A 15603-nucleotide genomic window follows, 5' to 3' on the forward strand; every position below is an offset into this window, starting at 1 on the left:
CTTCCTGACTGACCATCTGTCTCTATCCATCTCTGTTTGTCATTTTGTCTCTTCATGTTGGTTTTTAGTTTTCCCCTCTTATGTAGCCTACAATATGAACTATCTGTGTGTTTGGATTAAGAAATGTAGGCGAGTGTAAGAGCGGAAGATGACAGGAGTGGCAGGATGGAGGGATATAAAGAGACGAGTGCTGAGATTCCTCTCTATGTGTGCAGCGGCTTCCTGAATGAGTCTCTCCTCAATATTTATCAGCTTGGAAATGAAATATTAATAATGGTGGACAATCCCATCTCACAGATATAAAGGAAAGGCCATTGGGGAAAAAAAAATTGGAATTATTTCAGAGTAATTAAAATGGAAATGGAAAAACGGTAAAGACTAATTCATCTCGTTATAAGGAATTTATCCGAATTTTTATAGTTGTGATTTCCTGGTCTGGAAAAGTCACGGAAAGTAATACAATCTTAAAATCATGGTATTGGAGTCTAGAGAATATACTTTTTTTTTCTTCTAGTAATGCTTGTCTTTAAAATATTTAATCGGCTAAATATTGCTCCTCCTAAATGTTTTAGAAAACTTCATCCAGAAATCATGAGCAACTAGAAAATGAAAATGTATAACTTTATAAAATGTGTAGTTTTGCATTGTAATTATGCCTTCAGAAACTTAACAGGGTGGTAAGTTTAAGTTGACGTTATAAACCTCTCAAGGTTCATGAAACTAAAAGGTGCTGCTTATAAAGACAATGATGCTGATATATCTATATATACCCTTTTTAAATATAGAATATCATGGTAACGTTTTTTTTTATTATTTTTTTTAAAGATCATCCCCTACTGAGTCATATAACAAGATAAATTGGGGGGAAAAATATTTTTTAATAACAGTTACTGTAAGAACTTAAGGTTGTTAAGGTTGGTCAAAAAATTATGAAAAAACAACATGGAATTATTTTTGTTTGTTGGTATGTTTAAACAAATGAAAGTTGCCAGCTATTTATAATTAGTCTTTTTTCCCCCTTTTTCAGCTTTAAAATGCCCCATTTAGTGGATTCACCCATATCATAATTCACATTCACATCATTTATTAAGATGCGTGTGTGGTCTTGCCTATCTGTGATTTTTTTTTTTACTTTGATCGTCACTGTGAACTTGAACATTTTTAAAAGACGGACTGAAAGCACTCGCTTCTTCACAGTATGATTTCTTTTCTTTTTGTGTGTGCTTGCTTTGTTATTGTGTGATCTTGCCGTTGTTTGCATGCGTGTGTGTGTGTTCAGTGTTGAGAGATGGGCTACATTTTGCTGACTAAGTAAGTTAGCAGTGGAGCTGCTTGTGTATGATGTTTTATTAATCTGCTCTGGAAAGAGAGAGACGACGAGGGCAACTTTTAACTCATGTTTTTTTTTTTTTTCATTTTTCACTCAGACTTAGATGGTGGTGTTCTTATAAAGTCTGACTTCGCAGAACGTCATGATGGAATGTTTAAAGCGCATTCTGTTGGTGCAGAAGTCCAGTGAGGTCAGATGATCTTCTGGTTAAAGTGCCTGATGTTTAGGGAACATTTTTCTAAATACAATTACAGAAAATGCTTGACTTATTTACATTAATATACTTACTATAGGGAAACCAGAACAGTGCGGCTTGTCATTTTGTTAAAGCACTTATATACTTTTTTCCACACCAATATTTGTTATTTGAGCTGTTATCTAAATTAAAAAAATTTTTTAGCAGCGTGGGACGTACAATAAGGCACGTACAGTGGAAACACAGAGGTCAAGGCAGTAAACATTACAATACAAAAGTGTTTTACTACTGTGCTTCAAGACTCTGGTATTTTCATCATAATGAAGACATATTTATTATGCAATCCTAATCGATATAGACTTTATCACTCTATAGAACACTATACAATACTATATTGTCTGCCATATTCTATGATAAGCCACATCAGCTTACAAAAAAGTTATTTCAAACTCTCAACTGACGTTATGAAATGAGTTTGGAGTACAAACATGTTATTAAATGTCTTTTGTTGGACAACGGGTTTATAAACGCTTTGCATTACAAGTTTAGGAAGATGTTTGACGCCTGTTGCTCTTTAAAATGCACGTTATAAGAAATTCAAGCTTGCAGTGCTTTCAGAGTTTGAGCAGTATTTACTACTGATCACAGAGATCTTCACAGATCTTCACTAACAGGCTTTGCATATATTTATTTAATTAAAAATTAAAAATCACGTCCTTTGCGATTTTATAATCGCAGTAAGCCAAATTGCGATTTAGGTTTTATTTCGATTCAACGTGCAGCCCTGGCCACATAAAATGACTGCTTTAAAAAACAAGCAGAAGCGTCTGCCAGTGCCAATAGGGTGCAACCAACAGTTAATAGAACAAACAAATATTGAATCACTGAGTGGTTACCCTAATATGGCCACACCCACCTACCGGCTTTTCAACAAATCAGTTATCTTCCATGTGAATGTTAAGCCACCTAATTAATACTCATGAGCAAGGTTCAAACGGGTTAGGGATCATTCCTGTTTTCATGCATGGCTAAAGATGCAAAAAACTTGCTAAAGTCACATTCCTGACTATTGAATAATACACACACACACACACACACACACACACACACACACACACACACACACACACACACACACACACACACACACACACACACACACACACACACATTCTATATATATCGTAAGGCATGATTTTGGTGTTTTCTCAATGATTTAATTGGATGCTCCTCATTCCTCTCTAGAACACGTCCACATTTCCTTCTGCACCCTCCCCCCTAAATAAATTATTTTTCATTTTCTCTATTCCCTCCTTTGCCTTTGTAAATGCTTATCTAGAAACTGAGCTTTTGTAGACTCTATACGATACATTTTGTATAAAGGTGCTTTGAAATGCAGCTCACTTCCATTGTGCTTTTCTCTATTCTCTCCTGAACACACACACACACACACACACACACACACACACACACACACACACACACACACACACACACACACACACACACACACCCTGTCCAGCATGTTTAACTATGTGCCTGGGGATCAGCTTGTTCCTGTCACTGATCTAATGGAGTTCACCTGAAACCAACACAGACTCTCTCTTTTCTTGAAAGCCCTTTTCTTTTCTACTCTTTTTTTTTCCCATATATTCCATGTTTCCAGAGCAGTTTTGCATAGTCATGAAGGTGGAGGCAGGGGGCAGTAGAGATAGTCATTGATTAAATCTAGAGCGAGGAGTGAGTAATGTATAAAGTTGCTCTTGGGGAGTTGGTCTAGGTGGCTTCTCTGATTGGTCAGCAGGATGTTACACATTCTTCAGTCTGATTGGACACACATCTGAAGACAGCAAACGCCTCTAAATCATGTTGCTAGTTGTGCTTGAGAAAGCTACTATTGCTCATATTTGAAAAGAGTACCCACTAACACTAGATATTGGTGTGAACTCATAGTTATCATTATCGTTATTTTTATAGTGGTCGTTCTTGGTGTGAATACGGCCTTTACACTCAGAACACCTAGTAACCACCCAGGAGACCTTAGCAACTGTGTAGGAACGCCCCAGAAACTACACACAGCAACTTTGCACCTCGTATATGCCTCAGAAAATGTACGAATATTTGTGTAAGAGTTTTAAGTTTCAACCTTATTTGCTACTTGGTATCAGAATAAACCTTGAACATTTAGAAGGGGGATGAAACAAACCAGGAAGTAAATTAACCAACTGGATTAGCTGATCACCCAATCGGAGACAGACTTGTCCCTGTACGGTAAGCTTTAGTATCGGATGTTTCTATATGTAGTCTTTTATAGCAGGAGGGTTTTTCAAAGGGAATGTTGCTCCATCGAGGTTTGCTGCTCAAAGCTGGGCTTATCTGCTCCCAGGTGTTGGACCTGTGGTGTTTGAGGTCCACGGGTCTTCTCTGAATGTAGGCAGGGGTTAACGAGACAGGGTTTTACACCAGCTCAGCTCATGCAAGTCTAACTCCTACGCACAGCTACAGGCAACACACACACACACACACACACACACACACACACACACACACACACACACACACACACAGTCTCACGCTGAGAGGGAAACTCTCACCTCACCAAAGTGTCCATGCAGACAGACTTTTCCGTCTGCAGAGCTGTGAGTCACAGACATGAGGTAGAAAGAAAGAGCAAGTGTGTCTGTGTGTGCGCGCCTTCCTACAAACAGAGCTTGAAAGATGCCGTTTCTGTGTGACTTTAGAATTGGTGGTGTTCAATAATTCCTTTTATATTTACATTATTTTATATAATACTTTATTTCCTTTTCACTAACTATAAAAGGAAATCATAACATTAAAGGGGTGGTATAATGCCCCTTTTTGCAAGATGTAAAATAAGTATTTGATGTCCCCAGAGTGTGAAGTTTTAGCTCAAAATACCCCACAGATAATATTTTATAGCATGTTAAAATTGTCCCTTTTTGAGGGTGAGCAAAAACGCTTCGTTTTGGTTGCAAACTGGTTGCAAACTGACAGTTGATGTAGGCTAGTTAATGAATCAGTGACTGGTTCTCCTATTATGGCCACCTTCACTTGCTTGCTTTTCAGCAAATCAGTTACAGCTTCTGGGTGAATGTTAAGTCAACTAATTATCATTCCTATTCTCATATATAGAACAGTCATATGTTGTCATATAGTATTTTTTTGAATTCCTAGGAATACCATATGAATGTTTAAATCTGTGTAATGAATATATATATATATATTAAAGCACCATGGTATTACCATTGGTTACTGCCAGCTTTTTAAAATATTTGAAAGGAACAATGACTTTAACAATGAATTGATATGCTTAACAATGCCTTAAGTGTAGCTCTTTAGCAGTTCTGAGAATATAGACAACTCTCCTCTCATGCTGGGCAGAGCTCTGGTGACATTAACATTCTGATGCCTTAACATCTCTGATGAATGTTCCAACTGCTGCCTTCTCTCTCTCTCTCTCTCTCTCTCTCTCTCTCTCTCTCTCTCTCTCTCTCTCTCTCTCTCTCTCTCTCTCTCTCTCTCTCTCTCTCTCTCTCTCTCTCTCTCTCTCTCTCTCTTTCTCACACACACACACACACACACACACACACACACACACACACACACACACACACACACACGGTCACTTGTATACGAACAATCCTCCTTCACCCTCATTCATGCTCACACAGAAGACATTGCATTTCCGTGCCTGTGACAAGAAGTTTTTTGCCGCCTTTCTGAGGAGAGCTCACTTCTCCTGCCTCCTGCAGGGAACACCAGCCTATTTATAGATCAAGGGTTAGCAGGGTGGGGAGAGAGAGAGAGAGAGAGAACAGAGAGAGCAAGAGATGAGGAGAAAAGAGAGAAGGGTGAGAAAATGCTGCAATTATGAAGCAAGTGTTGCACCGAGCCCTTGTGCGTGATGGAGAATGTGACGGTGAATGGCAGCACTTTATCATTTATTTACACAACACGGGTCATTCTCTTCCCACGTCACAGATTTTGACCTGTTTTGAGCTAGACTGGACCCTTTTATATCACAATGCTGTTGAAATTACTATTATTTCTGTTACTATTATTTGCAACCTTTTTAATTCGGCAATCCGCATATTTCTAGGTAAAGCATGATATTAAATGGATTTTTATTTTTAGAATGGGACTTGATCATCATAAATAGTCGTTTCTATATGGCTGGCGGTTGAAAAATAAGAGCTTGGTGACCCTAAAAAGTCATTTTAGAGGCAGAGCAAATTGTTATATTTTGATGAAACATTAAAGATATTTTTCTTTGGCATAACATGCACAGTAAATCCTGGTTTAAATGGGGTTTCAATGTTGACTTGAACACAGTGTCCAGTGTTGTAGTCCTCGAGTCTGGACTTGATCTTGACCATATTTTCAAGGTCTTGGTCTTGTCATGGACCCTTTAACTTTTGTAGCATTTGGTCTTGACTTGTTTTGTGGTCTCTCTGTGCCGACTCCACTCTGTGGTATTGCGGATGTTTGCGCGACGCTGACGTGAAACTAGGCTTCATTTGCCTCAATGGAAAGCTTATTTACACTGTCTGAATTAATCAGACTCATACTTTACTCTTTTCTGGTCTTGGTCTTGACTCGGACTCAACCTACTCGGGTATCGGCCTGGCCTCTGACTCTAATGAGCTGGTCTCGACTAAAACACTTATATAGTCTATACTTTTGTATTTGTTTTTCTTCCCTGAAGTCCAATAATAACATTGGTCAAGATATCTTTCACCACAAACAGTGATTGTCTAGTTTTTCATTCTCTTTTTCAACACTTTCTTTGTTGCTACTGTGCCTTTAGAGGTATAGTTTGCCCAAAAATAAAAATTCTGTCCTTATCACCCTCCTTTCGTTCTAGAACCATTTTCTTCTGGGGAACATCATGTTTAAGATCAACTGTTTTTGTCCATACAGTGAAAGTCAGTGGAGTCCAAAACAACATAGGATTGAACATTGTATTGAACATTTAATTTGTATTTCCCTAAGACTTCTATATGCACGTGACCCCTTGTTATAATTGGCTAACCTTTAATAATAAAGTTCTCACTGTTGTTCATCAAGGTTTGTCTGCCTTTTTGTAATTGTAACTACTAGGAGCTTTGTGCTGGTGCTTGAGGATGTGTGCTGAGCTGATGGTTATCAGTGGTGCTGATTCTGCTCACCATCATACAGGTTGTAAAATCCCAGAGGAAGTTGACACAACGCAGAGGAGGACAGTAATGTTAATACTGTCTGGTGTGTAACAGTGTGGCCTCCATTACATAAAATACACAAAGGCCTGAGAGTATGATTCTCCACGCTTGTAGTTGCGTGCTTTTGTTGAGTAATGTGTTTTGACATAACTCATATTCTCTCAAACCTCAGGACTAACGTGACGTTTAAGGAATCAGACATTTGTGGTCTGCAAAAGGGCATTATATTGTTCCCATGCAATAATGTGCTTTTTTCCTCTTTTCTTTTCCCTTTTCCTATGTCCTCCATCTCTCTGCTGTCTGCAGTGAGTGACAGCTGCTTCAGAAACCTTGCTGAGGACCGCAGTGGAATCAACCTCAAAGATCTTGTCCATGACCCATCCTTGTAAGTGATTCACACACAAACACATTGGCGTTGTACAATACTACTGCCCATGCATCAAGTCTTGGTCATCATAGGACATTTCCGGACAGGTTTCCCATTCCTTGTCTTTCTGTGCTGAATGGATGGATGTCCTTCTTAAAGATAAAGGCCTTGTCCCAAATTCTGCTCTTGATATGTATTTGCGGTCTTGTGGATTGCTGTCACTTGAGCGTGTTTGTGATGCCCACGAGACCATAGTGTAACCCTCTTTACAGCAGGGCTCCAGCAGGGTCGCATTTTGCGACCAAAATTTGAGTGTGTGCGACTGAATTTTACATCCAGTCGCACATGTGCGACCAGTAAATTTGTCCCTTTTTTTTTTTTTTTTTTTTTTTTTTTTTTTACACGTTAAACGTGGAAGGGGCTTATCAATGAATCCGGAATGTGTGGCAGACCAATGAGAATATGGAATGGCCATATGGGGAGGGTCCTAGAGATAATCGAGCGCGCGTTTAAACGTCTGTGGGAAGGAGACGGAGACAAATATCAACCTGCTATGTGCGTCTGAGCAACGAGCAAGCGAACTATTGACTCGTTCTTCCGACCTGCGGCTAGTGTGCCAGTTAAATTCACTTGCTGGCTTCCCAAATAATACATTACAACAGCGATAATAAAAAAACGTGAACAAAACGATTACTCTTCTTTGTAAACACTATTCAATGCGAGTGCCAAATGCTCAAACACGACCTGTCATTTACGCCGTCATTACCCGGGAGTTGATAGCCCACGAGCGCAGACGAGACCTGAACTGCAGATGTTACCATCGGTGTTTAAACTAAACTCATCATTTATGTTTTGCCAATGTAAACATTCAAGAGGAAGACGCGAAAGAGAACTCGCGTCTAGATGTGTGCGCGTGTGTGTGTGTGTGTGTGTGTGTGCGCGCGTGTCTGTGTGTATGCGTAGGCTACTCATCTCAGACAGCGCGCAAATATTGAGTTATCTTTCAAGTCTTGCACTTGAATGGACAAATTCATACAAAAAGTATGTCAACATGTCCGTCTTGATGAGTATCCTAGCAGACATAGTAAACATTCATAACAGTATGAAGTATCATCACAGTATCGGTGTAGGCCTACAGAATCAGCTCTGAATTTAATAGCTTTTGTAACTTTAATAAGGATTAATCTTTAATTTATACAGTCAAATATTCAATGTTATTTTACATTTTGATTATTTTATTCAATTTCTGTACCTGAAAACCAATGTTAGACCTACCTGAAAAGCATAGTTTATTTTATTAGTATGCTATCTTTGCTCTATTGCATTTATTTGTGCTTTTGCCTGTGGTTAGATTATTTGTTCTTATTTTTTATTTTTTTACAGTAGTCTTTTTTCCCCTTGAACATAGCACATACCGAATCATACCGAAACCGTGAACCTAAAACCGTGATACAAACTGAACCGTGTCCGTGAGCTATTTGAAACGTTGCAGCCCTAGTACAGTGTCACAGTCGGATGATGATTCAGAGTGAGAGGTTTTAGTGGCGAAAAAGGCCGAACCCACCATTTTCGGGAAGACTGGCTGCGAGAATTCAGCTGGTTGAGGTAGTACTGTAAAAAGACGAATTCCATGAACTGTGAATGTTGCAGTCGCAACCCCATAACTGCGGGGAACACGAAGTTTGCCGACATTGCTGGCACTTCACAGTTTAAACACAATACTGTATTTAAACACAATCTTATCCTCAAGCAGAGTATGCAGTGTTAATAAATCAACTGCCAGTTGCTTTTAGAAGACAAGAGGCTGCAACGTTAAATCAGAGCGCAAAGCCATTGTAATTTCTGCATCTATTATCAAAGTATTTATTAGTAATACACTGGAAATTAGTAGAAATGTGAATATTTGGTTAGTATGTTGATTTACGGTGTGTGCTCCTAAATTTTCTGGTTTTGCCCCTAAAATTTTCAGTTGGGGGCCACTGTGCTCCTAGTAAAAAAAGTTAGTCTGGAGCCCTGTTTACAGTCTTTATGTGCCCTTGAATGCGGCCTTATGCTGGGCCCACACTGATGTGGATTACTACCCAATGGTCCAGACCAATGTGTGGACTTGGAGGAAGACTGCAAGTGTTTGTGATGTCCACAAGACCATAGAATAATTGTTCTTCAATATAATTGTTTTTTTTATAATAATTTTTTTAAAATAGTTTAAAAGAATTAGGGTCTTCTCGGGTCCATTAGGAAAAAAAAACATTTATTTCAAATTACCCGAGACCTGAGGCCCTTAATACCGAACTCGACCCGTGTCCGAGGCACTCGTCGAAGTTTTGGACACGAACCCGCTCGGGTCGGACCTCGGGTTTTTGGATTCAAGTGGACCCGTGAAGACCTCTACTTTACAGTCCCTTTGTGCCCTTGAATGTGGCCTTATGTCGAGCCCACACTGATAAGGACTACTACCCAACGACCTAGACAAATGTTTGGACTTAGAAGACTGCGAGTGTTTACAGCAGGTCAGCATTTGGTGCAAGGCCCAAGAATCCATCCCTGACAAAGGAGGACAGCAGCTGCAATTTCTTACTTAGTCTGTCTGCGTTACCTTTCATGCATTGTTGCAAACTTCATTGATTCTGTAAATCGACCAAATTTGAAGCAAAGCTTCTATACAATTTCTAGGAATTGAGGTGCACAGACTTTTATCAGTTTTCCAGGAAGCTAGATTTTCTTGACAGGGTATCAAGCTGATATAATAAATGCTTCTGAGTAACAGTTTATTGCTGGGTTTGCTTAAGTTTGTTAGTTTTATGGCATCAGATCTTTGAAAGATATTTAAGATTTTTGTTTGAGCAAGTAAGATTCTTGAGGATCCTTAATCGGTTTGTAAAAAAGCAACTCTATTTGACCCTTGTCTGAATGAAACCGAATGCAGAGGTTTCTAAATAAGCAAGAACTTGTCCTTTCTAAATGGTCTAGGTAGGAAGTTTTTGGACAGAATATGCTTCAAAGTGGACCAGATTTTGTCGGTGGTCAAAAATCTGGGTACATAAGATTAACCAATATATAAACAGGACTTATTTTATTTCATGTAATTTGTGTAGACCGTAAGCAGTTAGTGAAAGTGTCGATTATAGTGTCGATTACATCAAAGGTGTATCTACTTTTGACTATGTGCATATGAGATGCTAAAGTAGCATATTTACTTTCTTCAGTCATGCGTCAAAGGTCATGAAAAAATGACCACATGCAGCATTGAACTGCTGGAAACTGTATTTATGAGTGCTTAAGTGCAGAGTATGTCTGCATGCACTCTTGCAAATAGGTGTAGTGAGGACTTCACTTATTTCAGCCTCTCGAATGTCTGCTACTTCTTGTATACTTCAGCGGAGACCTCTCGAGCTTTTTAGAAACCTTCTTGTCCTTTAACAGACTTTCAGCAAGAAGAAGAGCTCATTGTCCTTCCACCTCTGTAGAAATGCTGCCTTCTCTAGGCATAATTCGAGGGTTGGAAGGCCTCAAGGCACATCCAAATCCAATGTTAACTAACAACCTGTCTAAAAAGTTGCACCAATCTGTTGATTTCTGGAGTGCCTTTGAAAGACTAATTTCCTTGGGAGGTACTTTATTGCAGAAAATGCTACCTGTTATGTCATTAAAAGAAGCTGCTTTTGGTTTCAGACAGCAAGTGTACAATGCCCCATTTTAATAATTGATATATCTGTGGTTATTGGTATTCTGCTGTTATGGGTAAAGAGGATTGAGCAGTAGGGTCATCATAGATGGATCAGGAATTAAAGGAACTCCAATCGTTCGAAGACTGCATTGTACCAGAACCTGCAATGCCTGTCCACCTCTGTTTCTACTTTAGCATCAAAAACCAAAGCTTTGTACTGAGCAAATCTTTGTACCCCGACAAGGTCAGTGGAGCGACAGAGACAGCAGGATGTAGGTCTCTGAAAGGTGTCAGAGAGGAAGAGAAGCATGGGGTGTCGCCAGAAGGTAGAGATACTTCAGAGAGTATTGATGGATAATGAATGTGTGTGTTGTCTGTTGACTGGTGAGCTCCATCTCCAGTGCTCTGTCAGCTCAGGTGAATTGATTCATTGGAAGAGCTGTCAGTTTTACTAACGAGGTGTGGTAAAAATAGAGCTGAATTAATCATAGTGTGGGACACGCGTGGCTCATCGTCCTCTGGATAGAGATGATTCTGACGTCTTCACCTACAGAGAGGTGAACATGCAGACGTTTGAGAGAGGGACAGCTGAGCACTCACCTGAGAAACAGAAATGGACGTGTCTTCACCTGAGAGCAGAAAAGTGTCACCAAGGTTATAGTTCCTTATGAAGCCGACTTGTATTTGCAACGGGCCTGCAGACAGTTATTTATTAACTCAATGACAGTAGAGAGGAGACTGGAAATTGGGAGGGAATTGGTGGATTGGGATGGGGCCATATATGAACCTGCATCACCTGCAAAAGCACCTATGTCTTATAGTGTCTGCCTGTTCTGTATTTTTGGTGGGTGCAGGTAGGACATCCAATTCACTACATGACGTACTGTATCCAAATCGGGTAACTGCGCAAACAAGTCTAGAATATCTGTGCTTAACGCAAGTTGCAGAATTTTTAGTGCTCCATTGTAAAGGCTACTTTACTGGGTCTCTCTACTCACTTAAACTTTTTTAACTTCCCTTTTTTACTTCAGACGTGTTTAGCGCAATGCTAACTGCTCTAGGAAAGTAGTGCTGAGTTTTGTAAATAAGGCTGTTACAATAATTAAATTACTTAAAGTCCCCCTGTAGTCAATAATTGTATCCCTTAAAACTTTTCTTTGATCACCAAAATAACATATTTACCGGTAAACAGTATTTGTTTGAAAAAAATATTCTTCATGCCTTAAAATAGTTTGAATGTAACTCTACACCCTTTCCTCATTTAGTATACGCAGTTTTATGAATATGCAAATTAGCCCACTCTCTCACACTCACTCGTTGACGTGATTGGTTACAAGGTAGTTTGTGACGTCAGAAACGCCAGCGATTTCAAACTGCATTTTTGAGGCCGTGTTTGGTTCACTGCATTTTTTCACATGATTTGTCTTAAAGATAAAACACCACATAGACATATAAACAACATTAAAAACTTGATTTTCACCACACATTTAATACATTAATTACATTAAGTAGTACTCATTGTAATATTGATCTAGCTTACTGCAGTGTGCAACAAGTGTCTCATACCAGCCACCAAGCGAACGCACAGAGTAACATTAACATAACTTTCAACACACTTAAATGTATTTTTAGTAAAACAGTGCTGCATTGTGTCATTAGAATTAGATCAAATAAACTGTGAAATGTAAGTGATCAAACATTAACTGTAAGAAAAGTGACAAACAAGTTCAGGAAAGGAGGAGGTGTGTCGTACAGGTGTCTCTCATTAGCATTCACTCCTCCGTCCTCGTTCTGCTATTGGTCGCGTCCTGCTTCATACCATAGTGACGTTAATGAAACTTTAATACATTAGGTCATCCATGAACATGATTTCTGCCTGAGTCCCGTCGGATTGCTTTCCATCGGCTGTGGAGGTGAAGACGACAACTCCCTTGATTCCACGCTCATTCAAGCTATGTCCTTGTTATTGTTTTAAATAAGCAACCACATACTGTGCCTTTAATTGCAGATGGTAATTGAATAACATGGTGTTTTATGCACTGAAATACTTTGTAAAAGAGGTTCAACTGGTTAGTAAATTCATCCCTATATATTCCAAATCCTTGTCTGCTTAGTTGAGCATGGGTGGCTATTCGTGGCATCAATGTACTGCACCACAGAGATTTTAAAGTGGAAAATAGTGTGTGATGGCTTTATTCAGGGTTCATTCAGGTTGAAAACTCAACTAAATCAGCACACAAAGACACAAGTTAACACACTTAGTTGGGTTTGACAGGCTGTGCTGCCCAACCCCAATTACACATTCATTAATAAAGCCATAATCAAACAGTTTCGTCCAGATTCAGAAGACGCTTCAGTTAAAATCAGCATTCTTTGCCTTCCTTTGTTCGCGTATGTGCATGTGTGTACTCACTTACACAAACAAAATACCCAGGTTGAAATCCCAAACTCATCTCCGTCTTAAAGCACCTCTTTCCAAACCCCCAATCTTCACACACCAGCGGTTTCCCTGGCAACCGGATTAAAGAGCTCTGCATCTTTGTGTTCAGCATATTCTTCTTTTAGTCTCTGCTCTCTCTGTCTCTCCTTCCTCTCCCTCTCTCTTTCCTCTCCCTCTCTCTTTCTTTCTTTTTCTCTATTTCTTGCTTTTTTATGGGCATTACACCATAGTAGTTAGATGGACTGATAGAGGTGCTTCAAGAGAAAATGTAGATGCAAAACAACAACGTGAGAGAGCCCCAAATATACAACTAAGCTCAAGAAAACCAGTCCTGAGCCAAACTGAAAAAGGAGATTTTTGCTATCTCTTTTCAGTATGTCCTGGTTTTAGCCTCTTTAGTTGGACACATAGCTCTGCGGTCCAGACATGTAAAGACGCAGTGCTCACGCAGACGATACAAGTTTGAGTCCTACTTGCATCATCTCCCGATCCCATTCGCCTTGTTTCCTTAATAGCGTCCTGTTTAATATTTAAATAACTTTAAACTGTTTAATTGGTCATTGTACCCGGGAATTGATTTCCAACTTAGCTGTGGTAGTTTGCGTCTTGTATCACCTTTCTTCTCGCGTAATAACATAACTTAAATGGACATTAAATATTTATTTGTTTATTTGTTTTGTATATAATCATGCACTACGCTGGATAATGTACAAGTTTGTCTGTCGAAATCAAAAATGGTAAGTGTGCTTTTATCTGTCTCTGAGCTGCCTGTCTCTGTACTGCAAGCTGCAGTACTAGAAGCAGCCACTAGTGTGTGCTGCACTTCAGTATTTGAACATGGTTTGCTCAAAAGTTTTGAGTGCAAATTTACGTTTAAATAGGAGGCTTGTACTTGAAACCTAGCTATTGTGTTAATCCACCTGTTTTGTGGCCTGAAACGGCGGTGTCAAAATTTGATCCTTAGTGAGCCGTCACCCCTGTGAATGCAGAAGTGAATAAAACAGCAAGAGCCCTGCGAAAGAAAGAAATTTCTTCTTTAACCGTCATTCCGGTTGTGGGTGGAGTGTGTGGGGATGTATTTTGACAGCTTTCTGGTACCTCTGGCATTGTGTTGCTCTTTCTTTTTCCTGCACTCTGTCACATTGTGTTTTTTTCCCTCTCTCGCTCCCTGTTTCTCCCCTGCTGTTGGGACTGAACATACACTAACGGTTGTTGTCGTTTGTGTGTTTCACCCACAGGCTCGGAGGCATAATCTCTGCATACAAAATAGTCCCTGATGAGATTGACGAGATCAAGGTAACGCTTCCTCTCACCCCTTCAGTGAGGCCATGAGGCAAACATGCACATCCATACACACCTTTGCACACTACTGCCCCCTAGAGACCAGTATTAGTGCTGCACTCTTATCCATAACATGGACCACTTGGATTTCATCTGAGCTCAGATATGGAAAATGTATTTGGACACTCAAGCCACCTTTAAACTGATTGTGACTGTGATAGACATCCACTAAAAATCACCATGGAGGACTAGTTGGTTAAAAGTCTATTGCTGCAATGATGCAATGGCTTAAATGTGCAAATACTTTTCGGAGCCACTGTATATTATATTTTATGCTGGTAACAGCAGAATAAAAATGGATGTTTTATTTATCAGGCCAGACTATATGCCCAAAATAGCTGATATGATGTTGCACCAGTAGTTTGAGGGATACAAATGTATCTTTCTGCATCATTTAGAATTACTGCTGAATGTTTTGTGTTGATATTCTGTGTGTGCGTGTGTATGTGTGTGTGTGCGCTCGCGCGCTTTAAAGGAGACACTGGTGGACTGGTGCGATGAGAAGGAGCTCAACTTGATTCTGACCACCGGTGGAACGGGTTTTGCACCCCGTGATGTCACGCCTGAGGTACATGGGAGCCCACCTGTTTGTGTTTGTGTCCATGTGAGTGTGTGTTTTTGTCCCCACCCCTATGTGTCCTTGTTTTCTGAGTCCGAATGAGAATGAGAGACATTGTGACTTCTGTATATTTGGGCATTGTGTATTTTTGTGCACAATTTTTTTTTTCACATTCACATGCATGCTGCTTGGTTGATGCTTTCTTATGAAAAACAGTTCTTGCGATAGGTGTATTTTTAATGACTTTTTAAAAGTGGCATAAATACGATCTTATCATTTTATATATAATTGACATTGACAATTCTAAACACTGCCATTTAAAATGTTGGGGTCAGTAAGTCTAAAAAAAGAAAGAAGAGATTAACTGTGCGTTCACACCGCTGGAGGCGAGAGCGTCAAATTGGCCGGAAGCCATTAATTTTCAATGAGAGCTGGCGGCGACCTCCGGCGAGGGCGGCGAGAGCGGCGAGAAGAGTTGAAATTT

The 15603-nt window shown here is 39.7% G+C and overlaps 1 protein-coding gene across 19 annotated transcripts in view; it reads left to right on the top strand.

The window, feature by feature from the left end:
* The window catches only part of gphna (gephyrin a), a 96908-nt gene that overhangs the window by 17943 nt on the left and 63362 nt on the right, over positions 1 to 15603 (top strand). For all 19 annotated transcript variants that reach the window (XR_013800098.1, XM_079633676.1, XM_079633690.1 and 16 more), the window contains exons 2-4: positions 7052 to 7130; positions 14458 to 14515; positions 15036 to 15128. Coding sequence is in view for 18 of the 19 variants with exons in the window: in XM_079633676.1 (XP_079489802.1) it covers positions 7052 to 7130; positions 14458 to 14515; positions 15036 to 15128 (230 nt within the window). In the remaining variant the exon portion in view is untranslated. The remainder of the gene's footprint in view (positions 1 to 7051; positions 7131 to 14457; positions 14516 to 15035; positions 15129 to 15603) is intronic.

The sequence above is a fragment of the Phoxinus phoxinus genome (genome assembly GCF_949152265.1).
Source record: "Phoxinus phoxinus genome assembly, chromosome: 13".
Lineage (NCBI taxonomy): Eukaryota > Metazoa > Chordata > Actinopteri > Cypriniformes > Leuciscidae > Phoxinus > Phoxinus phoxinus.